This window comes from Porites lutea, chromosome 7, assembly GCF_958299795.1.
Source record: "Porites lutea chromosome 7, jaPorLute2.1, whole genome shotgun sequence".
In the NCBI taxonomy this organism is placed as follows: Eukaryota; Metazoa; Cnidaria; class Anthozoa; order Scleractinia; family Poritidae; genus Porites; species Porites lutea.
In genome coordinates, this window is record NC_133207.1 from 32,632,694 (window position 1) to 32,658,378 (window position 25,685).

Below are 25,685 nucleotides of genomic sequence, written 5' to 3' on the forward strand. Positions count from 1 at the left end.
TTTAGCTCTTGCGGGGAAATTTCTTCAAAAGGAGTAGTGAATTCTTTTTGTATTTAAAATCATTCTATAAAAAAAGATTATTAAATTTACTTTTAAGCTTATTTATGAACAACTCAACTAAATAAAGTAAGCAAGACTTAAGCTTCATTTGCATTTGTAAACAAAAAACTTTTTCACCGGTTTTATCGATAAATTCGTGTCAAAAAGACAAAGCTTTACCTGTTAAAACTTCCAATCCGAACTTAGTCACCTTCTTCGTGTATTTCGGAAACAGCTTGCTTGATTAGTTGTGAAATTTCTTTGTTTGTTTACGGCAGCAAACCGGGAAGACATTTTGCTTGCAACTTACACGAGTTTGGCGTCGCTCGCTCCGAGGAACTGGAGGTGAATCAGTGAATAGTGCAGGATATTCACTGATTGAGTAGCCAATCAGAGCGCGCGAAAAACACTATCCACTGTTTTAGTATATACTAAATACAAATAACCACTCTAAATAATAAAAATACATTTGGCGCCCCATATGATTTGGCCGTGGGGAGATGGTGAGTTGACGTGACGTGACACTGGAAAACGTGACATCGAGGAGGCAAGATGGCGGCGGGCGAGTACCTCGTTTGCTTCTCTGAAAAATGTGAGAAAGAAGAAGTCAAACAATACTTTGTTGATTGTTTGAGTCGGGCTAAGTTTAGTGTAACCCGCGAAGAATTCGAGGGGAAAACATTATTGACTGTTGATGCACCATTTAGGATACTTGCAAATAAGGTGAGCTTCAAACCGGCGCTGGAGACGAACTGAATGCATATCATACGTTAATTTGGAACTTTAAAAATCATATTCTCGAGTTTCTCCTCTCGCAAGAATGAATATGGTTTGAATTTAAGCTTAAAGATATTTTGCTGTACTAACGAATTGTTTTGTTTCAGGCGGAAGATGTTGGCTTGAAGAAGACCACAAAGAATGAAAACAAGGCGAGTTGTTTATGAATTTGAATTATTGATTTCTATGCACGTTTATCCTTCTTCTATTAAAAACTGGATTTTAATAATTATATCCTTTTAATCACTAACTTCATTTCGGTAGCAATCATAAGCTTTGGTACTGGTATATAAACATTTCAAAATGAATATACCCATCACTGCGAAATAAAACTACCCTCTTCTTTTTATGTTTGTCTTGAACATGTAGTTCAATTTTTAACAGGGGTTGAGGTTCTAGGCTTAATTGCAGAATACTCTGCCACGGTGCTACAGTTTAACCACTGAACTTTCAAGGGCACTATATATATGTTGTTGTTATTTTTTTATTTCAGTTAATTTTTATTTTTTCATTGTTTTTGGGTATGGTAACGTATGCTAATGAATTTAAAACAAAGGAAAAACAGATAAAAAAATAAATTATATAAAAAAATTAACTGCAACATATGGAAGGATCACAATACCAAAATAAACTTGTACCGTATTTGAGGAAGGTGTGCCTCAAAAACAATTCTCTAGCCCCAGTTGTTGAAAAGGTGGATAATGCTGTCAAATGGATAAATCTCTATCCATCTATCCAAGGCAGTATCTCTTCTCTAAGGTTCGACCAGCTTTATTTTCCATCTGTCTACCAGTTTTCTGGGTGTTAGCCATCACAAACTTGAGGAAGCCTTCAATCCTTGAGCATTCTGAGGTGACACTTTTTATTCTTGTCTTTTTTCTTTAAGGTTAAAGAATTTGTTACAGAAGAACTTGACAAGTTTGCTGGAAGTGACAATCAAGAAACTTTCTTTACCCCAGCAGAAAGGGTATACTTGCTTGAGATCTGTCTGGAATCTGTCCAGTATGACAAAGTGAGTTGTGTTGGCAGATTTTGCTTGTACCCATCAGACCTAGTGGCTGATGCAATTATCATACCTATTGTAGAATGTACTTTGTTTTACGCCACAATTCAGTTCTCCCTTAGTTGGTAAAATATTAAGACTACATTTTTGAGTGATATTCAGTGGTCCTGTAGGGTAATTGGTTTGTCAACAATTAATAATAATAATAATAACAATAATATTTATTGCTTTTATTGTGTATTTTAACATTCAAAAGATATTCAGTTATCAAATGCACACCCAATTCACAATCAAAAACCTAACACTGTACATATTTTCATCTCTCTTACATAATATTTCTAGGGGTGGATCATAGATCATTTTTCAGTGTTTTGTGAAAATGTCGTGGAGAATCTGAATGGTCTGCCTTGTAACAATAAAAAGTAAACATGGTACTTTCCTGGGGCAAATATCCTGATCTTGCTGAAGCCTTTAGCCCTTGTATTCTAACTTGTAAACTATCATGTTTTTACTTAGAACTGCATCTGTCTTCTGAATTTAATTTGGGTGGAACAAAGTGGCTGTGGCCCACTGTGGGTCATTTTGGAGTAAATTATGTTTGCTCTAATAGTTAATGCAAACATTTACCCCAAAATGTCCCACAGTTTGTTGTACCCAAAGTAAGATTCAGATAACAGATGCAGATCCAAGTAAAAACATGATAATTTTTGTTTAGCTCTCTTTTTTCCTCCTTCCTATCACTTGTGACCAGGTTAGTGGTGTTCATGCAACAATTTTATTATTTCAGGAACATCTGGCTTCTTACAGTATCAAGTTTAGGGGGGAGGACTCATTCATTACAGACTGTCTGCATTCTAAACCTCCAATCTTAGAGTCAGCATTTCCTCTTCATCACCCTCATGAACAGGAAAAAATTTGGAAAAAAATGAAGCAAAATGTGATTGTATGTCCTTTGCAGGAGATAAGAGATTACTATGGTAACTTCACAATATTATTACTGTGATCCTTAGTATTATTCATGTCATTATACTGCAGGGTGCAAAGAAAATCATTTTTACAGCTTGCCATTCTGGCAAGCTGAAGCTAGAATTTACTAGCCCAGACATCATTTCAACTAGCCCCAAAGGCCTTTTGATGAGCAGAATTGATTTCACAGTTCTTCCTTTATTCAAATTGCTCAAAAAACATCACTGGCCCGTTGGGCAAGTTAAAAACAGAATTCACTAGCCCGATAGCAAAATCCACTAGCCCTGGGCTATCACACACTACTTTCTTTGCACGCTCTACTGTCAATTTAAGTGGTTACATAATTATGATGGTACCAGTGAGTGTTCAATTATTATTAGTCCTGAATTAGGACTGTTGGTTATTATGGTAACTGAATTTTGGCAACTTACACAGATGCCATCATCAGAGACACAAAGAGCTGTTTATCATCATTTGAGGGTATTAAACTTGCTATATTGACCTGATTAGTACAAATAATTTAGTCAAGTCTACATTATTTTTAAAATGCATTGGTAGTCTGTCAGTTAAGCAGTAATGTTAATGCCTGTCAAGAAGAAAAATAGGACAAGAAAGAAGTGGGGAGAAAGGAAAAGTGAAATGTTGAAGTTGAAAGTGACAGTGTCTCTTCTGTTTTTTCCCAGAACTTTAACTCAACATATTGTCCTCTGCAACCATGCCTAAACTTCAGAAACTGTAAATTGTAATATCAAGAACAAAAACCTGCAATTCTGGACAAAAGTCCTTGGGACTGTTATGCAATATTCATAACTGCCTATAATTTTAGATTTCCTTCTTAACGCCTTGCTATTTTCCTCACAAATGTCTTGCAGATCCCCCTCTCCTACCCTATACAATTTTGAAATTTAAAATCAACCTTGTATGGGGTGGAGGAGGGAATCCAAGACATGTGTAGTATAAAGGCTTTTGTTCATGACTTTTAAGGCATACTGCTGTGACAACATGTTGGGGGTTTTGGTTCTTTTTGGCTTGATATTGACCAAAAAATGGCCTGGATTCCAGGTAAATGGGTTCATAAAAAATTGGGGTACATACCTCCTCTTAGCCTGAGAAAGCTGACATTTTTCAACATCATTACTGATTTCCCTGCAAAATGATGTCTGAGACACAACTGCAAAAAATTCCTTACTGATGAAATGTTAACTCCCAGATCACAGGGTAGTGATTTTAATTGGCTGATCAAGCACGTTTGCCTTATGGCATGACCAGTCAGAAGCATCTTTTTAAATTTCATTTATTCCAAAGTTGACAGCAATGACAATAATTACCACATACACACACGGACTACACACCTAAAAACACATGCATTATGCTATACAATCACTACCAATCAGAAGCTAGCATGCAACAAGTCATTAGGATAGAATTTTCTGTGCTTGTTCGTCAGACTTTATTTCATTGGAAAACAAGTGGTGGTGTAACAAAATGTTGACTGTTTTCTCAGGCTAACCTCCTCTTGGATTTGGCCATTGTATTGAGCTATTTTTTTTATTGTAGGTGAAAGTGTTGCCTTCTATTTTGGTTGGATGACATGTTTTACCTGGACTTTAGTACCAATAGCATTTGTAGGGATTCTGTTATACTTCTTTAAGCCTCGTGGTGTGACTGTGGATGACAACCCTCTGTTACCAGTATATGAAATACTGACGGCTTTCTGGGCAATAAGTTTTCTTGCTGTGAGTAAACTGTTTACTTGAAAAAAATAGAGACAAAGCTCTTATTTCAACTTGATTGGATATTTGAAATTTTTTTACAAATTGTGTAATTGAAAGGCCTACATTTCATCCTAGATACATGTACATTGTACATACATGTGGGCCAAGAAATTTCTTTATAAATTATGAATATTGTAGCAGGGCTGGCTCACCAGGATTATTAAGGTCCAAGTCAGAGTTCCGATAGCAAAAGAAAAAGGTGTTTTTGTGAGTTGACCTGACTGCCACCCAACCTCGCTTAGAGAATTTCACATCATAGTAATTGTGTAGTAATGGCAAAGAAATTTACCAAAGGTGTGATACACGTGCAGTGTCGTTTTGTATGTCAAATGTGTTGCTTTTTTGACATTCCGGTTGCTATCATCATGATGATAATCCTCCCAAAAAACACTCAAACAAATCTTGAGCACACATATTGCAGTTTTATTCATGGTTGTCTTACACCAATACCCCCTGTTCAAAATATGTATGTGTTCAAATAACCTTTAGAAACCTAAGTTTGGTGAATAATGCTATAGTTTGCACATCTCTGTCAATTAATCCACGGTTCAAGCCACTATTAATAATAATTATTCAGTTGAAGTTATTATTTTTCCTGTGTCCTTTCAGATCTGGAAGAGAAAAGAATCAGAATACTCCTTCTTGTGGCGCACACATGGCCTTGAAAAATCAGAGCTACTACGTCCAGAATTTACTGGTAAAATGCAGCCAAGCCCCATCACTGGCCAACCTGAAAAGTACTTTCCCAGGTGGAAAAGATGGCTGCGTTATGGCTTAAGTTTTGTTCTTACGTTGCCAGTTCTTGCCTTGGCAGTTGGTGCAATGCTGTGTTCACTTAATTTTAATGGTTACATTAAAGACAAAGAAAGCCCTGTTTACATTGCTGCTTTTGCTTACTTTGCAGAACCTGTAAGTCAGCTTAAATATAGTTTTCTTTCCATTTCTTTAAATGTTACATTGTTTCCTATTTTTTTGACTGAAAGAAAAATTTTTTGATCCTTCATGAAATTCTCCCCTTGTTCCACAAGCCATAAAAAAACCTGATTTGGAGAGAAATTATGAAAACCTGAATTTAATTTTGACCTGTAACATATATACCCACATTTGGTATATTTTGATGTCGTCATTGTTTTTTATCAAACAAAAATGTTGAGGAACAAATATGACAGATAAATTATCCCACTTAAAAAAATATTTCCTTTGGGTTCAGTATAGCTGGCCAGCACTTCCATGATGACTAGACAATACTTTTTGCCTGTCGATGAGCTTCCGGATAACCAGCTGTGTGTATGTTTATTTTAATTACCGCATTTTATATTAAAAATCAACTTCTCATTTTAATTGTTTTCAGTTTCACCTATTTGAGCAATTTTTCATGTTTAATATTTATGGTAGAAATACAGAGATCTCAGATAAAATGTAATCACCTGATTCTTTTATTGTTTTCAGGGTCACATTTTTGCAGCTGATAATGAGTATTATGGCTATTTAATTCCTACCATTGGCCATTCAGTTGTAATCAATATTTTGAACAAACTTTACCGCTCTGTTGCGCACTTTTGTACTGACCTGGAAAATCACAGGTATGCAGATGACCATTGAATAATTGTAGTAGTTGTGCCGGAAGGTTTTTGGCCTCTGGATCCATACCAGTAAATGATGATTTATACAGAGATAAAGGGAACTGTTCTCTTTTTTGTGGTCTTAATTTTCAAGATGGAATTCTCATTTGACCTTGAGAGGTTGTCAAAACATTTAGAAAAGCTACACTTTGTTTGCACTTAGTTAATTTCTTTTTCAACTTGTTTAGCAGCTCTTGATCTTCCATTTGCAAGTGATTAAAATATCTTATTCAGTACCTTTTATTTATCGTGGTGCTCAATGCTCATGGTGTCTTCTTGTTTTCTGAAACATTAAGCTTTCTTTGATGCTCGTTATGTGTAGTACTTTGCTGTGTACAAATATGTAGCTATTTTGTAAAATACTGTCACGTGTATACTAAGGTTTTCTATTCACTTACTAAAGGCTTAATTTTTAATGTCTTTGCAGGGGTGGTTCTGATTTTACCGCATTCATTTCATCCATGGTTTACTAATTTCCCACTGTTTTGTTGTATGATAATGTATGGTCTGAGTTTACAACATGATCTAAGGATAAAATGAGCATTTCATAGCATCAACCTTTTTTGGAAATAACCTGGCCTAATTTATACTGTTTGTCCTTTCATTTTCTCCTTTTAATCAGGACAGAGAGAGACTGGGACAACTCACTCATCATAAAGCGTGTACTTTTTGAAGTTTTTGACTGCTTCCTTCCCTTGTTCTACATTGCATTTTATCAACTGAATGTTGTTGCTCTGCGGAGGGAATTGGTTGGATTATTCTGGGGTATGTGCAGTTATTTGTTCTTTGATGTAAATGACATTTGATAGAAATGAGCTGAACAGTTAGACAGTGTTTGACTTGATATGAAGTGAACTGCCAATCAGTAACGGGTCTTGACAAACTGCAAGCCAGCCAGCCATGGGAGTCACGCGAGGCATCGGTAAAAAAAAAAGGAAACACAGGTAAAAACTGCAAATTTACAGATGAGGAGTTGAGCACTCATTATCCCGATTAGGGTTAAGCACTCATTGTACTGATTAGGGTTAAGCACTCATTTTAGGGCTAGGGTTAAGCGCTGTTTAGGGTTAAACACTTATTTACAACGGTTAGCGTTCAGCTAATGTTTTTGGTATTACTGTTTTTGATTTTTATGGTGTTTTTTTCAATGATTCTTCAATGGACTGCATGGCTCGCATGACTCACTGGCTCGCATTTTATACACACCCATCAGTGACCAACCCTCCACTTCTTGACTTGTTCTTTCTAGAGTACATTTACATGTAACATGTAACAGACACATAGACTGTACAGAAGTACCTATAACATTTTTGTTTAACATCCAACTATCTGCCAACTCCAAGAGGGGCAGGGCGGGTTGGAGTATGATTTACTCGTCTGAATGTCTGAAGTTTTGTAATTTCCCATTCACACCAAAGCTTAAACATGTTTAAAAGCTGTTTAGTAGAACATGGTCCAAAATAATTATTGTTTTCATCATAAAAGCTGGTTACTGACTTTTGGCTATTTGCAGATTATGTGTAAATTACAGAGCATGTTAAAGTTTATTGCATAATGGGTAAAGGTCTGATTTTGAGTTTCTAGAGTATTGTTTTTTAAACTGGTTTAATTAAACATGCATAGTTGGTGTGAATGCAGCATAAGCCAGCCTAGTTAATTGAATAGAGGACTTATTGTGTTCACATGTAATTCTTTTAAGGTGATGAAATCCGACGACTAATAACAGAATCACTTGTCCCGTATGTAACTGAAAAGGGTCATGTGTGGAAGATACGGAGAGAGTATGCCAAAAGCAAGAAAGACTCAGATGAAAAACCATTCATTCCCTCTCAGGTCAAGAACAAGCTTTTTATAAACTTAATGGATAAAAATCAAAATCATTATTTCATTCACATATTTATGAAATCAGGAAAAAGCTAAAGCACCTCTCTGTATTTGAACTGCTACACTGAAGGAGTCATCTACATTCTCCTTGGGTGGATTAATCCATATTTTAGGCTTCATATTAATACAAACAACATATTAATACAAACAACAACCACAGAAGATTTCTTTTATTTGGTTATTTTTTCATTTCTTTTTGCAGATGAACAGTTTAGTTTCTTTGATTGCATGGTCAAAATCTCTGTGTTGAACCAATTAGTTACTGAACCATTAGTTACATGCAATTCTGTTAAGTTTGTAATAATTATTTTAATCTTTAATTCTGACTTTGTTATTTTTTATCAACAATAATATTAACAGGCTCAACAAGACATTGTTTTAGAAGAATATGAACAGTTTGATGATTATCTGGAAATGGTTGTACAGTTCGGGGTAAGTGTCTAATTTTTTAGTGGTCCTTCCTAAAAAATATTATTGTGCTTTTTTGAAGTGTATTGATTTCCAATTTTTTTCTTTGTTTTTTGTTTAGTATGTGACATTGTTTGCCTCTGCCTTCCCACTTGCTGCTGCTGTCAGTATTTTGTTCTTGTTCATTGAGGGAAGAGCTGACTTGTTTAAATTACTGTACATGTATCAGCGCCCAAAAGTGAGGAGGTATATCATTACTTTACTTTAGAATTATGATCAAAGCATATTTGGTATGATGGAAAAAGACATGAAACAGTGAAACCATAATCTGAAAACCCTGTTTTGTAGAGCTTTGCCTTTTAACCTTGAAGGAGAATCTGTAAATTTGGGCGTGTTCACTCAGTAATCTCATTCATTGTAAAATTATCATCATAGAAGAATAAATGTTTGTGGGTCATGAGCATTTATTTGAACAGTACCCTATAGTTCAAAACTTTCTAGGCTTGATAAATTGTTATTTTAACTTACACTACAGGGTGGCCAATATTGGTGTGTGGTTCAACGTTTTATACTGTATGATGGTACTATCCATGCTCACAAACAGTTTAATTGTTGGATTTTCATCTGAGCAACTTGCTGTTTGGTGCCCGTGGATGTATGAGACAATTGACAATGACCAATTCATTATTAATGGTTATGGAAGGTATGCTGTTGTTGGAACTATAAAAAATGTACTTTGTGAATATTATGTTGTTGGTGAAAAGAAGAAATGTATCGAAATCAGATTCTTAACTTTGAAGTATTCTGTGGATTCTTTCTCATGGATAAAATAAAAGAAAGATAAAAATTCAAAAAATTTATTCTGAAATCTAGAGATTCAAAAACTGGCTTATTTTTGGAATTTCATGTGTTGTTTGTCTGTTTAGATATAAGGGGTAACTTCAGACAGTCAGTCAATCATACAAGTCATTGACATAGGCTGTATGCAGAATACAATAATTGGATTAATATATATTATTAATCTATAAATGTATCTTTCTTGATGCACCTTTTTTCTCTGTAGGTATGTTGTGGCCATTGTGTTTTGTATTGAGCATTTCCTGATCCTTTGCGCTGTAATCTCAAGGTGCTTGGTTTCAGAAAAACCCAAGTGGGTAAGAATAGCAATTGCTAAAGAGGAGTATGAGAAGGCACAGGAAGCCAAGGAGAGAAAAGAGAAACATGAGTGAATTAGTCAGCTTTTACATTACTAAACTTCTCTGTTATAATGTTGGTGGAAATGGTTTGCAATATTTAATATGAAATTCCCTTACATTCTTGTAAAATTGAATTGACTAGTACAGAAATCCATTACATAAATTTGTACTTTTAAATAACTTATTTCTTGGAAATGACATAGGTTAATAATAAATAATTATTTATAACTCAAAACTTTTTTCGACCACCATTCAAGTCAAGGATATAGGGTTACATTGCAATTTTTGGTACAGTGTTACAAACTTTTCTAGGCTGTACATGTCAAGTTTGCACTGAGGAAATAAATAAATTATTATTCATGCTTTTGTGGCGTTGCCTTATTGTTTTTGTGAGTTGAATATATTTCAACAATCTGGATCACTCTTTCAACTCCGTAACATTAACTTATCAATCATTCTCACATTGATTCAGCATCGTCATTAATAATTTGCATCCTGTCTGCTAATGACGCTAATGACATTGTAAAGCAAGTAGTAAGAAGAATTGTTTTGTGAAAGTACACTAGTTGCCCTCTGGTCTTAATCTATAGCCACATGAGTCTATTTAAATAAGTGCATGCACACTAATTCAGTTTATACGGGGGTTCACACAAAATGCTATTTATCCGTTAACGAACTTATCCATTGTGATTCACCGGACTGTTTGTAAGCGTTCGCGTCTGGACGGACGCCGTATTTGTTTTCAGTTTAAATGGACTCTTGTGGTAATAGTCAAAGGCCAGCAGACTATTCATCATGCAAATATTTCATCTCCTGAAAACAAATCTATTTCTGGTACTGTGCTAGCCTGGCTTGGTGAGCTATCCAGTTTTCTCTCTTTTCTTTTGGATGGTCCAACTTCTTCCTTTTTCGTCAAAGGTGAAAAATTCGGCACAACTTGTTCTAATGGAAAAAATATGTTGCGCTATTAACTTTACGTTACGTGTTATCCTATTAGCAATACACTGTATGCTATAGACTACAAATATACTTATTAGTCACTTTTTATTACCGGGCAGTTTTCTTTTGACACTGGTTTTCTTTTTACGTTGGTCGGTAAACCACCAGAGAATTAAAGGCTGCTTATACGTGTTAATGAGATGAAGGAAAACACGGATCAAACACCAAATCTGAAATCGCTTATAAATTTTTTCTTTGATGCTGAAAAGAACATTTCCGTTGTAAAACCTTCACGTACCTTTCTGTAGAACAGAAGAAACATTCTCCACGCTCGAAATTGCGTGTTGAGTCGGGGGTGTTGATGGCGCAGAAACAGATGGGACAACAGGGGTAGGCGATTGCAAATGTTGGTCAGTTAACAAGTATGGCGACCGTAGCAACGCATTTCGTCCTGCAGTGAAGAGAACACTTGAGATTAGGGGTACAAAGGTGCAAAAGAGCAATTCAGTGTGTTCTCAATTCACCTTGATAACTGCTTGCTATTGGAAATTGCAATTCCAGAATAGGTTCCTTTTTTGGAGATGTGAAAAAGCTTATAATTAGGTAACCTGAGATCAGGCTCAAATTTTCGTTTCGCTTTGTAATAACATTCCGGCGGGCAAGGCGAAACGAAACCAATTTTAGCGGTAGCCGTTAGAGAGAATGTATGAGAACCGCTAAAATTGGGCCTGATCTCAGGTTAATAATTAGGTTGTGATTGCATGTATAAACAAACAGCATGTCCTATAATTGTGTCAACAAATGAATTTTTTAAAAAATTAAATGAATTATAGCAATATGATTTATTTTAAGTCAATCTAAATAAGATGTGAGTAAGGCTTAATGTTGACTTGCGATGTTGATTTTTATTTTAAGCCTTTTGAATTACTAAAGTAGTTTACAACATACCATGCGTATGTCTGTGAAAGGTTTGAACCAACCCAGGATTCATCTCAAAAGTAGGTTGAGTTTGATTGACCTGGTGAACGTAGTCCTGAATAGGACTGTTGTTGTTGACAGTGACCATACGTGTATTAAACATGATACATCAAACGTTTCTGTTGACTTTCTTTATAGTATGTCCAAAGCAGTCTTTTTCCTTACCATTTTGAAGTAAAACACCTCCTGTATATCTGTTTTCCCTGAGGGTATCAATGTCGGGAACAAATGGCGCAGGTGATTGAGTAACCTGTGTTCTCCGTGGCAGTAGAAACGGCGAGTTTGGAACGTGTTGGTACAGGAACGGAGAATGTGCGAAGCTTATTGGAGCAGTCATTTTAGCTTCTGTTCAGAAAGTTGTAAGGAACAAATAAAGCTGGTTATTAAGTAACAGGGAAGACCGAAAGAAGGGATTGGTCCTATAAATAGTCGCTGCATGATCTCTTACATTTATTTTCATATTTTATCAGCTTGTGTTGCAGGTCACAAGGCTGTGTGTTAATTTTCAACATCTGTGTTAGTTGTTCACAGAATTTTTAAGTGTAATTATGTACCTGACTTTTGACTGACTTAGTCGACTTAGACAAGAACTGAGATTTCTCCAACCATTAGTAAAAGAATTTTCCTCCGAACTTTCCTTACTCAGTCGTGGCCTGACTATTATCTGAAATCATGGTAGCGACCACCCTTTATTTTCCCAACCAGAAATCCACTTGCCCTCGAATTTATTTTCTACATCGAGTGAGAATTGTCACCAAAGGATTTAAGTTGACCTTGTTTATCTGTCCGATGTCGGCTGGACCTACAATTGACTTGAAAACAGCGAAGTCCTTCAAATTCAAAATGCAACGTGGATTTCGGCGGAAAACATCGTTCAACAGTTCCTTTTAAGATGTGTTAGACCGACATGGTTTTAGAGGTTCTCTAAGGTGCAAATGAAATTACCTCTCTGCTAACAGCTGAACTTTAAGGAACCCTTGCAAAGTTGTAGGTTAAGCTTAGATAACTAACTTAAAAACGTTTCCAAACTTCTTGCTGTCAAATTCCTGTTCTCTTTTCTCTGGAAAGTTCCCGCTCATATTTCCCGCCAGTTGGAATAGGTAAAGTCGGAAATATTATCGGAGAATATTAGCCAATGATAGTTGGTAACCTCACCCGGAACTATTGTCGGTCTTACTCGGGAAGATTCGCAACTCCCTGCCAGTCGGTCAAAATGGCGGATCGGCGGACAAGTGTGCTAAAAATGGCGTGTGTGTAGTAAGGGGTTTTCGTTGCTAGTGGAGGATTTAAAAGTATCATCTTTTGGCTAATGAAGAGCTAAGGACAAGGAGAATTCTTGCAACGGAAAATAATCACGAAAAATGACGTTGGTTTGCTTTAGCGAGTGGTGGTAGTCTGTGTCTCTCTGTCACCTCTCACATGATCTCAGTACAATGTTTGGAAGAAAAAAGAACGCGTTTGCGACATACTCGAAAAGTAAGCCAGTTCAAGTTGCTACGAAGGACCACTTCCCTACTCCAGAAACGCCGGATGACTTGTGGATACCTTCTTCAAAAGACAAGTCGAACTCAAAACAAGCAGCTTTTCCCCCAGTGAAAGCTAAAGGCAAGTGAATATATTTTGAATTCAAAGAAGGGATTTTCCTTTGAGCCTTAAATGTGCGAGAAAATGTATGGCTGTTTTTGTTTTATGTCTTTTAATTAGTTCATGGCAAAGGCGCTGATGAACTGTGTAGAAATTAATGACATTAATGACCCAGAGTCGTTAGACTTGACCTGGATTCCAAAAATAATCAAGTATAAAACGGGGCAGTACCGCTGCAGGAGGCGCTGCAGGACAAATAATAGTGCGAGTTCGTCATATAAGCTTAAAGCTATTCAACAGGCATGCATCCCATCATCCTGACCAAATCGTCAATCAGTCAAAATTTTTCCCTTTCTTGAGTATTGGATGGCGGTTCTTTACACTTTCATTTCACAAATCTCCCATCATACAGTTGCTAAATCCTGTATCCTGTTCATAATTATGATACCGGATCTCGCACCCCATCTGCCCTAAAATCAAAATGGGCGATTCCAGAAAATATCTATACCATACCATGGACAGCTTCCACATTTTCATCTCCCATTACCTTCAGAACTCCCAAGATGTGTTATCCCCCATTCCCTTGGAATTCTATAATCTTTAACCCCCCTCCTGTTTGGATTTTCCATATTTTCGTCAAACCCTTCAGACCTACTGGCAGGATTCGATGATATGTGTTGCCCAATTTGGCTTATTACGTCAAAATATTTCAAATGACTCTACTTCTGTACTTCAGTCCAGGTGGCCAGCACAAAGGAAGTCATACGTGCATATGAATCAAGAAATTCAGGAATCAAAAATCAAAAAAGATTAAAGTTTTCTCCTTACCGCTGTTCAACAAATGCAACCTACATTAATTTTACTTTGCTCCAGACTGGTACATACAGCATCAATAAGAATACCTTGTGTTGAATGTGTGTATCCTCAGAAGATATTATTACGATCAAGTGCATTTTCATTTGTGTCATCATGATTTGTCCCTTTGGGTTTAGCAGTCACACCCAATCCCATGAGGTTCAAAAATTAAAATGGTGTTTTCCATCAAAAGACCATCTTTTTTGCACTAAATGGACAAAATAATTTATGAGGCTGTTTACATGAGAGAAAAATGGATGTTTTGTATCATTAAGGCCTCTGGAGCTTGATCTACAACCCATGTTTTGTTGGTTTTCCTCAACAAATGACTATGAAAACATCACTGATCAATGGATGCTTGTCTTGTATCCTACTTCTGCAGTCATCAGCGGTGTCATCAGTTTGTGCTTTATTTGTGAACTGATTAAGTCCATAAAATTAGCATTTTCAAGGAATACAATCTTGTCTCAGTGTCCCCTGTGAAAGTTCCAGATTAAAAACCCTAAAAAAAAACCCCTAAAACCCCTAAAACCCCTCCATGCCTTCTAAATTCCAGTGGTACATATGTAAGTATCCCCCCCGTGCCTTCGGATTTCCAGTTCAAAGAGCTCCCCCACTTGCCCTCAGAATTCCAAAAAGCCATCCTTGATATGGTCTGGATATTTTGGGGGGTAGGGTTTCCTACTTAGGGTTTTGCTTGTTTGAAGATTGCTAAGCAGTCAATCAACATCCTTGTGTTTTCAATCCCGTAGAATCAACTTCTGTTCCACTGATTAGTTGGAAGAGAATTGTGGCTTCTACTTTTTGTAAAAAAAATATGTTGACCATTTTTAATCAGAATGATGTTTTTGTTTGAACGTAATAAGGATTGAAAACATGGATGACTCCATTTGCAGGGCGTGGTTCTAGCCTAGCTCTTAGGAACATCAGCAACATCCCACTGGAAAAGACATTGAGCAGAACTCCATGTATGCCACGCCAAAACTCACACAAGACAAGTAAGAAGTGATGTTGTCATTGCAAGCTAAGGCATCGACATTTTTTACCTTTTTTATAACAGATGCTGAATAAGTCCAGGCTATCCACTCTACCCCATTTCTTCAGCCAGGGCAAACCCTTTCTAAGGTCTGATATTGATATATTGATATATATTGATATTAAAAGACACGACAATACTCTAGTTGTTTACCCTTATAATAACCAAATCCTTCTAGCTCTGATCCACATATACTGGTAATTTGGTTTTGTCTCACTTCAGGGAGACAGTGACTTGTGTATCAAATTTGAAAGAAGTTGAAGTGATCACCCATTTGCAGAAGTTTTATTGTGCCAAATAGATTTGTTACTGTTTCATATTTCAGATAGAAAGTTGGTGTCAAGTAGTGCTTTGCTAGCGAAAGTTAGCTCCAATGATGATAAAGACTGCAAAACATACAGAAAAGAATTACAGAGGTATAGATCTAGCTTTTTGGCAATGGTACTAAGGTGTGCTTTTACACTGAGGTGCAAACTTTACAACATAATTCTATAGTCTTTTTGCACCCAAGTGTATAAATGGGTTGCTAGGTAACCCTTCAGCACACAAGCATCCCATTCATTTGTGTAAGAAGTTATTATTATCTAGCTACCAAGGTGTGCTCCATTTGTCTGGGTGCTTTGTGCATTATTTTTTGCCTTTACCTTTTGCAACTGAATACTTGTTGTTTTTTTTGGTTAATAACTTGACAAGTTAAAATTAAATTTAACATACCAGCCTGATGTGAACTGTAAGTAATAATGTCTACTGCCCCCTTGTGTGAAACTCAGTGATGACAGACTAGTAGCGATGGGGTGGTAATGAAATGATCATGATTTTTGCTTTTTGTCTGTTACATCTTTTCTAGGGCTAAACTTCATTCCAAGAAGGCACCACTTATGAAATCAAAACATCTCACCTCAACAACTACTTATTCATTCAAATCAATGTCTTGTTGTTCCGTGTGTGGAAGTGTAGTGTGCAATAATGAACGTTCTTTGTCCACTGTCAAATCCATGTCGCTATGCAAGTCCTGCCTTGATGATGTCAATTCAGATGACTTCTCTGTTGGTGATGTCCCAACTAGTGCCTCGCAAGTTTTACAGCCACACAATTCAACACTTGTGGAGGAGGACTTAACAATTCAGCTGAGAGACATAATCCCTCAGGATTTATCAGCAATAATGGGTGAGTAGAATTTCCATTACCATGTTTCAGTTCTGCAGCAAATTAAAGCTCAAGGAACAAAGGAAAAATTTTATACTCTACTACAGCGATAACAAGCCTTTGTACACGTAGTAGTAATGAATAATATTCTGCATTGAAGGAACCTCTCATGTGCAACTTTGGGGTAAAAAATAATTCTATTTTGACATGACTGTTTTCTTAGAGGAGCCAGTAGATGAAAAAGAACAGGCTGAAGCAGCCCAAAAGAAAACAGAGGATGCACTGGGCTCATATGATCTGTTTGACAAAGAGGTGAACTTAAAGTATATTTTTGCAAAGAACCTTTTTTGATCCACAACACCCCTTAAAAGGAAGCCTGGCCCCATTTGTTCAAAAGGTGGATAGCTCTATCTGTGGGATAAACCTCTATCCACTGGATAGTGCATTCCCTAATACTTATCTGCTGGATAGTGATTTATCTGGCCCCGGTTGTTCAAACGTTGGATAGCGCTATCCACCGGATAAATCACTATCCAGCGGATAAATATTACGGAAATCAATTACGCTATCCGCTGGATAGTGATTTATCCGGTGGATAGCGCTATCCAACGTTTGAACAACCGGGGCCAGGTGGATAGCACTATCCATCTTTTGAACAGCCAGGACCTGGTGTGTCTTTTTATCCATGATTAGGGCTTTTATGCTGAATAAATACATAGCTAAATAAATTGAGCGTTCTAGTATACTTTTCTTTGTCACCAAAAGTTGTACCAGAGTAAACAAGCACAAAACAAGGTTAACTTTTGTTATTACATTTACTTCTCTAGCACTTCTGTCAGTATCCACTCTTGCTTCCCACTTTGCTAACTAAAATAAATATTCCGTTTTAAAATGATCCCAGGGTTGATTTAATAAAACTTTTACAAGTGTAATTTACAAGTGTAGTCATTGTTTTAGGGTCCGAGAACAATAGCCATTCTTGTAATTACACTTGCAAAAGTTTTATTAAATTGACTCCTGAATCTTGACAAAACAACAGTGCAAATATTGTAATAATAATAATAATCTTTATTGAGATGACTTTTTCATATAAAATATGGTTTTCAAAAAGGATCTCATAAAATTTTAAAAAAATACAAAATACACACAATTCGCAAAGACATTAAAGATTCACGGATTGTCTGAGTGCCTGGCTAAGCGAGTTAAAATCCTTGATGGCATGAAATGCAGTCCGTTGTTTGCCCCAATTCCTCTTGACACTTGGAAGTCTGAGATTCAGCTTAGTTCTGGTATTATAATCATGTTGTTCTTGCTGTCTTATGAAGTTCATATCATGCTCAAAGAGTCCATTTAAACACTTATACACATAAATACATCTTCTCTGAAAATGCCTATTTTCTAATGGAACCCACTTAAGAGTGGCAAGCGCTTGCGTAGCAGATGAATAAAGAGGTCTGTCTAAAATTATTTTAGCAGCCTTATTCTGCAAGACTTGCAAACTGGTCATTAAGGCTACATTATGCTTGTCTCCCCAAACAAGGTCTGCATAATCAAATAAAGGCATGACAAGACTATTATAAAAAAGAAGGCGCGCACTAAAAGGTAATAAATGCTTAATGCGATTAAGGAGACCAAGCCTTTGATTAATTTTGCCAGCAATGTATTCAACATGATTTGTCCATGTAAAATCAGATGATATAAAAATTCCAAGGTATTTGAAGCTGTTGACATTATTTACATTGTGGTCAAAGATTGATACTGTTAGAGCCATTTTGCTTTTCAATTTCCTATTACTACCTACAAGCATAGATTTGGTTTTCTCGAGATTCAAAGTTAGCTTGTGATCGTTTAGCCATTTCGCTACGGCCAACAAGACACAATTTAGCTTCTCACTGAGCTTCTGGGAAGATGAGCCGTGACAGTGAATCAGGGTGTCGTCTGCATAGAGGGACGCACAGCAGCATTCCAGAATGCTTGGCAGATCATTGATATAAATAACAAACAAAAAGGGGCCTAATATGTTACCCTGAGGCACCCCGTGAGTTACTGGCAACTCGTTAGACATCTCATTCCCACAACATGAGGATCCGCAAGAGACTTTTTTTTGCGATCAGCATGATTTCTTAGTTGCTACGGACGCTTTGTTTTCAAAAGGTGACAAGAGAATTTCCTGCTGTGGGAATTTAATTAGTACATTAATTTCTGGCCAAAAAACGTAATCCGATAAGGTGTCAACCCTGTCATATGCCACTACAGTAGTAATCCTTTTGAAAGCTCAGAACGTGTTCAAGATAGTAAAAACCAGATGAAAATACAACGCTATCCATTATAAAAATTAAAATAAAGCAAAATTAGAACAATTTTGCTTATAGTAAAGTGTATGCCTTGCAAAACCTTCAAGTTGCGTTCTAGATAATTTTTTTGCCAGATTTCAGCACGAGGAATCCACGCGCCAGGACGCGCGGACAGCAATGATCAAGAAATAAAGTGGAAGAACGAATTGTCTTATCAAAAATATATTTTCCCTTTCAAACTGAAATGCTTCAAGGCTAAACGAGATTTTGCCTAATGCGACTGGCCGGTGCTATCTCACGATAGCCGATCTGTAGCGAAGACACGGATTCCAGTGTAAATATTGAGCCGCTTTTTAGGCATGCGGTTGACTGCAGTCCTTATTTATGCGTCGTAATGTCAAAACAAAGAAACAAATCAGCAAGTCGAAAAAAGGATTGTGCAAGTAAAAGTATAACCCATCCTACAATGGCATTTATTGGATTTTACTTTATATGGTATGCTTTTGGTATATCGCGCTAGATCTGCCACGATACTTTGTCAGAAGATTCCTGAGAGTGAGAGCCACGAGTGATGGCGGTGTACATGTGTGACGATCCTCGTCTATTCTATTGCGCCGGGTTTTTTTCTCCTTCGCTGGATACCGAAAAGACTTGGTATCATTGCTTTGAATTCCAGCCTATGTAATGGAAAGCTATGCATGTTCGGCTCCTCCGATTCAGTCACGAGTTTTAGCGAGGAATTTAAGCAGTCTGACAAGATGGCGTTCTTGCTTGTATGAGTTGGTTCTCTGTGCCGTCGATGGAGGGGGCTTTTTGGTCCGCTGTCGCTCGATATCATTCGCCACAAGTCCCTTAGCTAACTCCTGTTTCTAGAAGCGGATTTCAAGAGGTGGTCGACTGGATCATTTCATTTTGATTCAAGGGTTCTGTCCATTGGCGCCAAAATCGAATAGCCCGCCAATTCCCCAAAATAGCCCGCCAATCCAAAATCGCTGTACACATCCTTCACTCAGGAAACAACCAAGTAACAATGGGGATGACTCGCTTTTATTAAATAACAAAGTCAGTATACCAACTTGCATAGCAAATTGTGAGAAATGAGGTCAGTTAACCAGTTTGTTGTTTGTTGAAATATCATTTTCTTGTAATTATTGTGTGACATAATTTTTGAAGCCCATTGTTTCTCCCTTATTTAAATTCAATTTTTTCTCCTTTTACTTTAATTCCTGTCACTTTTCAATGGCTAATAATGTTTTTTTTTTTTTCATAAAGGCTGATCTCAGAAACTGTTTTGCAAATGTGATTAGGCATACAGAGGTCTTAAAGAAAAGTGGATTTTTTTTGACAGAAAACACTACAATATGTTTGTTTAAAGGGCGACATTTAACTTTAAGAAGAAATTCTTCTTTTTCATCTATCTGTATGTATTCAAGAGTGGGTGTTTGATACTGCCATGATGTTCTGCGACTCCTAAGTGCAAATCGAGAAATGCAACAGAACACTAGGTGTGTTGCCCGTGTTTCTGTGAGTTAGAAATTCATGGCATTATTAATTCACCTGCAAACTTATCTAATAGTCATCTTGAGTGAGTAGGTTTTTGATAATGCCATGATGTTCTGCAACTCCTAAGTGCAAATTGTGAAATGCAACAGAACACTAGGTGTGTCGCCCGTGTTTCTGTGAGCTAGAAATTCATGGCATTATTAATTCACCTGCAAACTTATCTAATAGTCATCTTGAGTGAGTAGGTTTTTAATAATGCCATGATGTTCTGCGACTTCTAAGTGCAAATCGAGAAATGCAACAGAACACTAGGTGTGTCGCCCGTGTTTCTGTGAGTTAGAAATTCATGGCATTATTAATTCACCTGCAAACTTATCTAATAGTTATCTTGAGTGAGTAGGTTTTTGATAATGCCATGATGTTCTGCGACTCCTAAGTGCAAATTGTGAAATGCAACAGAACACTAGGTGTGTCGCCCGTGTTTCTGTGAGTTAGAAATTCATGGCATTATTAATTCACCTGCAAACTTATCTAATAGTCATCTTGAGTGAGTAGGTTTTTAATAATGCCATGATGTTCTGCAACTCCTAAGTGCAAATCGAGAAATGCAACAGAACACTAGGTGTGTCGCCCGTGTTTCTGTGAGTTAAAAATTCATGGCATTATTAATTCACTTGCAAACTTATCTAATAGTCATCTTGAGTGAGTAGGTTTTTTAATAATGCCATGATGTTCTGCGACTCCTAAGTGCAAATTGTGAAATGCAACAGAACACTAGGTGTGTCGCCCGTGTTTCTGTGAGTTAGATATTCATGGCATTATTAATTCACCTGCGAACTTATCTAATAGTCATCTTGAGTGAGTAGGTTTTTAATAATGCCATGATGTTCTGCGACTCCTAAGTGCAAATTGTGAAATGCAACAGAACACTAGGTGTGTCGCCCGTGTTTCTGTGAGTTAGATATTCATGGCATTATTAATTCACCTGCAAACTTATCTAATAGTCATCTTGAGTGAGTAGGTTTTTGATAATGCCATGATGTTCTGCGACTCCTAAGTGCAAATTGTGAAATGCAACAGAACACTAGGTGTGTCGCCCGTGTTTCTGTGAGTTAGAAATTCATGGCATTATTAATTCACCTGCAAACTTATCTAATAGTCATCTTGAGTGAGTAGGTTTTTAATAATGCCATGATGTTCTGCGACTCCTAAGTGCAAATTGTGAAATGCAACAGAACACTAAGTGTGTCGCCCGTGTTTCTGTGAGTTAGAAATTCATCACATTTTTAATTCACCTGTAAACTTATCTAATGGTCATCTTAAGTGAGTAGGTTTTGGGAATGGGTTTTTGACATTATACTTCTCTTACTGACAATCGTTCATTTAGAAAATATTGTTGTTTGCAGTTACACTGGATCATAAAGGGTTGTTATTGATAATGGCATGAACTCTATGCTATTCTATTTGTCCTTTCTGTTGAGTTTTGTATCTTTTTCTGTGCATTTAGGATATGGCTGGATTCTATTGCGTTTCCGGCCTTAAACTGCAGGGGAATGAACAAGTAATAGTTTTCCTTAGTATTGAAACATGTATTTATTAACCTAGTATTATCATTTTAACAACTACCGACCTTTAGATGCTCCAGAAGGCTTTGTTCAAGTAATAGCCCTTGAAGAGCAAAAAATCAACCGGAGGCACCATGAACTTTATACGTTTATGTGTCTAAAAGCTTTTCGCTCATATGAAAACTCATATCATAAAGATTTAAAAATGTAGAAACTTTTGAAATCTAATATTAAGCAATCCTTTTTCTTAACTTTGACCATTTTTAGGCTTATGACTGCAATCTTGGCAGGCATAATACTTTAATACCTACAGAAAAAAATGGCGCTCCAGTTCAAAGACTAACTTGTTCCAAGAAAAACTTAATGGACTGCATCAGCGTCTAAAAAATGATCTTGAGTGAAAACAAAAGAAACTAAAATCTTTCTTTTTAGAAAATAATTACCCAATATACATGGACCATCTTCTTGACCTCGAAATGTATGTCGCGGAAAAAATAAGATTCGCTCAGTAAAAGTTTAGAACGCTCCACGTGCGGCATAGTGACCAACGCGCGACAAAGAAAACCCCTGTTGTTCAAGCAAACTCTAAGGACCTCTAAGGTCACGTCTCACATTATTACTAGTTTATAAGTCGTGTTTATTTCAAACAATTAAGAGAGTTTTTCTAGACTGCTTGCAGGCCGCCTTTTTTTGCATAGACCATTTTCATGACCGCTAAATGTAAGTCTCAGTGCGGCGGAAAAAATACAATTTTAGAACGCTCCATGTGCGGCATGATGACCAACGCGCGACGAGGGAAAGAAGGAAAACCCCTGTTGTTCAAGCAAACTCTAAGGTCACGTCTCACAACATTACGAGTTTTTAAGTCGTGTTTATTTCAAACATTTAAGAAAGTCTTTCTAGACTGTTTGCAGCCCGCCTTTTCTCTTAAAATCTGTTTAGTTCTTATTCCAGCTAGCGAGATTGTAAACAACAACTTTAGAATAGAGAATTTACCCTGGGTGCCAGAGACTTTCCATGCCCGCGCTTTCCGTTTTCGGCCAAAGCTTTTCAGTGAAATCAGTGAAGGTCGAGACGCCCGCATTTAGCAGTTCGCGGTTTTGTAATGGAAAATAATAGACTGCAGTTTATAGTCGTTCAAGCAACGAGGCCTTCTGTTGGCAAAATAAATATTGTACTAAAAAATTTTGAGTTAACCTTCGCAAACTGACTAAAGAATTCTATGTAAGATTTGGTTTCGGAATAATTGTTACGGCGTGCATTTAGTTTTCCTCGCTTTTAGCCAAATATTTCACTCACGAGAAAAATAGTTTTTAACTGGGCATTTGCAGCTCACACGCAAAATTGTTCACGCGTTTTACTCGCCGTTGTCGCGGCTTGCTTTGAAAGGTCCCACGAGTTTTTTTCTGTGTTTCCATTGAGTGCAATGAATCAAATTTCTAATTAATTTGGTTAAGCTGTCAAACGATGACTTGTAAATAAAATGAAACATCCAGTCGTGATGATTTAGAGGGGATCGTATTCTATGAGTTGTCAACACGTCTTTTGTTTTACATTGCGCAATCGGTCATTTCAGATGACCGACTTCGCCGATCTCTAAGTCTCGCGGGTCCTCATGTGTATGCTGTTTTCGGTCAGTGATATAGGAACGAAACCATTGAAGTGAATTTCCAGACAAACCATACACCGATAGCTCAGACAATAAGATCTGATGATCCACCGTGTCAAAAGCTGTTGTTATATTGTCTAATATTATCTTTTCTCAATGATACTATGACTCTCAAATGATTAGTGGCCACTATTAGTAATTACTGACACCAAAGTCAAGAAATTAGATTGTTCTTGAGAACCTGACTAACCCTATATTAATTACATTCATTTACAGTTTATTTTAATAATTATTATTAAATATTACTTTTCAGGAAATTGCAGATGCCCCAGATCTTCCTAGGTGTAGCACTCCAGTGGATCCAGGAAAAATACAAGGACTCAATCTGGTGAATTAGTTTGCTGTAGTGATAAATGTCACATTTACTTCTTCCCTTTAAATGATTTAACTGAATGTCACAAAGGAAAAAGATCATAAGAAATGAGGTTTTTAGTCAGTGACACAGATGACCTGAAGAAAATAAAAATATACAGTGTTCTGCCAGGAGGAGTTGAATCTATAACCTTCTTTGTGGTTACTAGTCCAAGTCAGGTGCTCTATTACCTCAGTTAACCCTCTAAGTCCCAATATCCATATACAAATTCTCCAAACTGATCTTCATACATTTCCTTAGAGAATGAGTTAAGAGAATTTGGTAAAAGATCAAGGTATTTTCTCTTTGGTGATCATTTTATTAATTCTCATAACCTAATCTCTTAACAATGTATGATAGTGTTAGGAGAATATTGGTGTTGGACACCACTGGGACTTAAAGGGTTAAGGAGACTTGAAGGAACTATACCGTAAGGCCTTTTACTACAGTGAATAATCTGACAAACACCTTGCATACTGCTGAGACTGGACTGTTGATAGGTGGTACATGTATATAAGCCTGCCTGTCTACCCTGAAGGGAGATAGAAGGGTCCCGGCTCACATGGTGGTGTTCAGTTGAATCTCTTGTTAAACATAAAACAACTACTAATATTATTGATTTATTCAATTTACAGCCTGACACCTCTCCAATAACAGTCAATAATGAGAAGACTTCTGATCCTGTGAAGTCAAAATCTAAAAGCATAAATCAGGTAATTTTTCAAAGAGCAACACGCTTTTAGCCTGAAGCGGAGGAGTTTTTATAATCACTTGTAAAAATGTTTAGACCACAAAAGTGGCCTTAAATATCATTACCTCTTTTTGGCAGCCACTACCTTCTGATGTTGCAATGTTATGTGGGGTAGGCAATCTGCAGTGCAAAACTAGGAAATAACCCTAAGCAACATTTTTGTTTTGAAAAACCTATCAAGTAAGGACATCTGAAATTCTAAGACTTTTAACATACATGGAAAAAGATGAAAAAGTTATTCAGGGCAGAAACAAGAAGAACTGAGAATTGCAATACTACGATGGGATTACCTCTATTTAATGCCACTGGCAAACACCTCTAAAAGAGTATCTTATGACAACTATGGGAAGTAAGACATTTTTTATTTCTGGTGATTTCTCAGGAACCAGAATCCGGTAAAGAAGATTTGCCCAATGTTACTCCAGAGACAGTCTCCAAACAGGTGGGATATGGTCTTGTTTTCCACTTTACTTTCCATAAAGTTATAAGTCTAAAGTGAATTTTGACTCTTGTTGTCAAGTGTTTTGTTTGTTTGTAATATTGTGTTAATAAAAAATATTAAGTATCCTATTATTATTATTATTATTATTATTATTATTATTATTATTATTATTATTATTAAAAGCAGTATTTAATTTATTGGTTTAGCCCCATAGGACATTAATTTTAGTCCTTCATTTTGTTTAAGCAGATTTATCTACTTGTTCAAAGTAAGGCTTTTTTCTGTTGTACCATTATTTTGGTTTTATCTTTTTTGTTACAAAGGACTGTATCACCATGAAGAAGCTTAAACAAAAGAGAAAGTTGGCATACAGCAAGGACTTGGATGAAATACCAGACTGTACCCTGCTCCATGCAAACACCAACAGAAAGCGACCAATTAAGTTGCTTTTTAAGTGCGATAAAAGCACTTGTTCTTATAGCAGTCCTTTGACAAATATACCAATTGATACTCTCATCCAGAATCCAGTTAATAAAATAAAAATAAGAATAGAGCAATAAAAATCTATCAGGAGATAAAAATATTTTTATACATAGAGGATATTACACAGTGGCACGAAGATATGAATTTTATTTTTGAGTGAGGAAAAAATATTTTACAAATGAGCACAGCGAGTAAAATATTGTTTTTGCCACGAGAAAATAAATTCATAATTGGTTAGAGAAAACACAGGTAAAAATCTTGCTAAGAAAATTGAGACTCAAGCTTGTCAGAATGCATCTATGCAAACAGCTCATGAAAATGAAGGAGCACTTTATTTTTTATTTGCAATACAAATAAATTTACCCATACCAACAAATCCTTTAGGTCTCAATGTTCATGGTTTTCAATATTTTCAGAT

General features: G+C 36.5%; 4 protein-coding genes across 5 annotated transcripts in view; 2 read left to right on the top strand and 2 right to left on the bottom strand.

The window, feature by feature from the left end:
* The first annotated feature begins 577 nt into the window (after positions 1–577).
* Positions 578–10,036, top strand: LOC140944019 (anoctamin-10-like). The gene is made up of 13 exons (XM_073393125.1): positions 578–762; positions 924–968; positions 1,703–1,828; positions 2,607–2,796; positions 4,343–4,521; positions 5,170–5,469; positions 6,010–6,143; positions 6,805–6,947; positions 7,882–8,015; positions 8,427–8,498; positions 8,596–8,720; positions 9,010–9,177; positions 9,538–10,036. The coding sequence occupies exons 1-13, from the start codon at positions 592–594 to the stop codon at positions 9,701–9,703; spliced, it is 1,953 nt and encodes a 650-aa protein (XP_073249226.1). The 5' UTR covers positions 578–591; the 3' UTR covers positions 9,704–10,036.
* Positions 10,037–10,148: 112 nt separating this feature from the next.
* LOC140944809 (uncharacterized) lies at positions 10,149–12,649 on the bottom strand. The gene is made up of 4 exons (XM_073393912.1): positions 12,533–12,649; positions 11,753–11,932; positions 10,908–11,060; positions 10,149–10,612 (listed from the first exon to the last, which is right to left on the bottom strand). Exons 2-4 carry the CDS (start codon positions 11,922–11,924, stop codon positions 10,464–10,466), a joined length of 474 nt encoding a protein of 157 aa, XP_073250013.1. The 5' UTR covers positions 11,925–11,932; positions 12,533–12,649; the 3' UTR covers positions 10,149–10,463.
* Positions 12,650–12,992: 343 nt separating this feature from the next.
* The window catches only part of LOC140942757 (uncharacterized), a 53,326-nt gene continuing 40,633 nt past the window's right edge, over positions 12,993–25,685 (top strand). Inside the window, exons 1-9 of one of the 2 annotated variants that reach the window (XM_073391747.1) lie at positions 12,993–13,192; positions 14,893–15,024; positions 15,388–15,478; positions 15,910–16,229; positions 16,432–16,520; positions 23,493–23,567; positions 24,227–24,304; positions 24,725–24,784; positions 25,108–25,685. The exon at positions 25,108–25,685 is cut by the window's right edge and continues 858 nt beyond it. In XM_073391747.1, the coding sequence (XP_073247848.1) occupies positions 13,021–13,192; positions 14,893–15,024; positions 15,388–15,478; positions 15,910–16,229; positions 16,432–16,520; positions 23,493–23,567; positions 24,227–24,304; positions 24,725–24,784; positions 25,108–25,344 (1,254 nt within the window). In that variant the 5' untranslated portion in view covers positions 12,993–13,020 and the 3' untranslated portion in view covers positions 25,345–25,685. The remainder of the gene's footprint in view (positions 13,193–14,892; positions 15,025–15,387; positions 15,479–15,909; positions 16,230–16,431; positions 16,521–23,492; positions 23,568–24,226; positions 24,305–24,724; positions 24,785–25,107) is intronic. The other variant, XM_073391748.1, reaches the window with a different exon arrangement.
* LOC140942760 (uncharacterized) lies at positions 17,371–18,015 on the bottom strand. Its single transcript, XM_073391749.1, has one exon. It carries the CDS (start codon positions 18,013–18,015, stop codon positions 17,371–17,373), a length of 645 nt encoding a protein of 214 aa, XP_073247850.1.

Bases quoted from the DNA above. Each gene is read 5' to 3' on its own strand.
- LOC140944019 (XM_073393125.1), top strand. From the start codon at position 592: ATGGCGGCGGGCGAGTACCTCGTTTGCTTCTCTGAAAAATGTGAGAAA. The intron at 6,144-6,804 runs GTATGCAGATGA...CCTTTTAATCAG, and splicing joins ACTGACCTGGAAAATCACAG to GACAGAGAGAGACTGGGACA. The intron at 6,948-7,881 runs GTATGTGCAGTT...AATTCTTTTAAG, and splicing joins ATTGGTTGGATTATTCTGGG to GTGATGAAATCCGACGACTA.
- LOC140944809 (XM_073393912.1), bottom strand. From the start codon at position 11,924: ATGACTGCTCCAATAAGCTTCGCACATTCTCCGTTCCTGTACCAACAC. The intron at 11,061-11,752 runs GTAAGGAAAAAG...TCTTCACTGCAG, and splicing joins AGGTGTTTTACTTCAAAATG to GACGAAATGCGTTGCTACGG. The intron at 10,613-10,907 runs GTACGTGAAGGT...TTTTTCCATTAG, and splicing joins TTCTTCTGTTCTACAGAAAG to AACAAGTTGTGCCGAATTTT.
- LOC140942760 (XM_073391749.1), bottom strand. From the start codon at position 18,015: ATGCTTGTAGGTAGTAATAGGAAATTGAAAAGCAAAATGGCTCTAACA.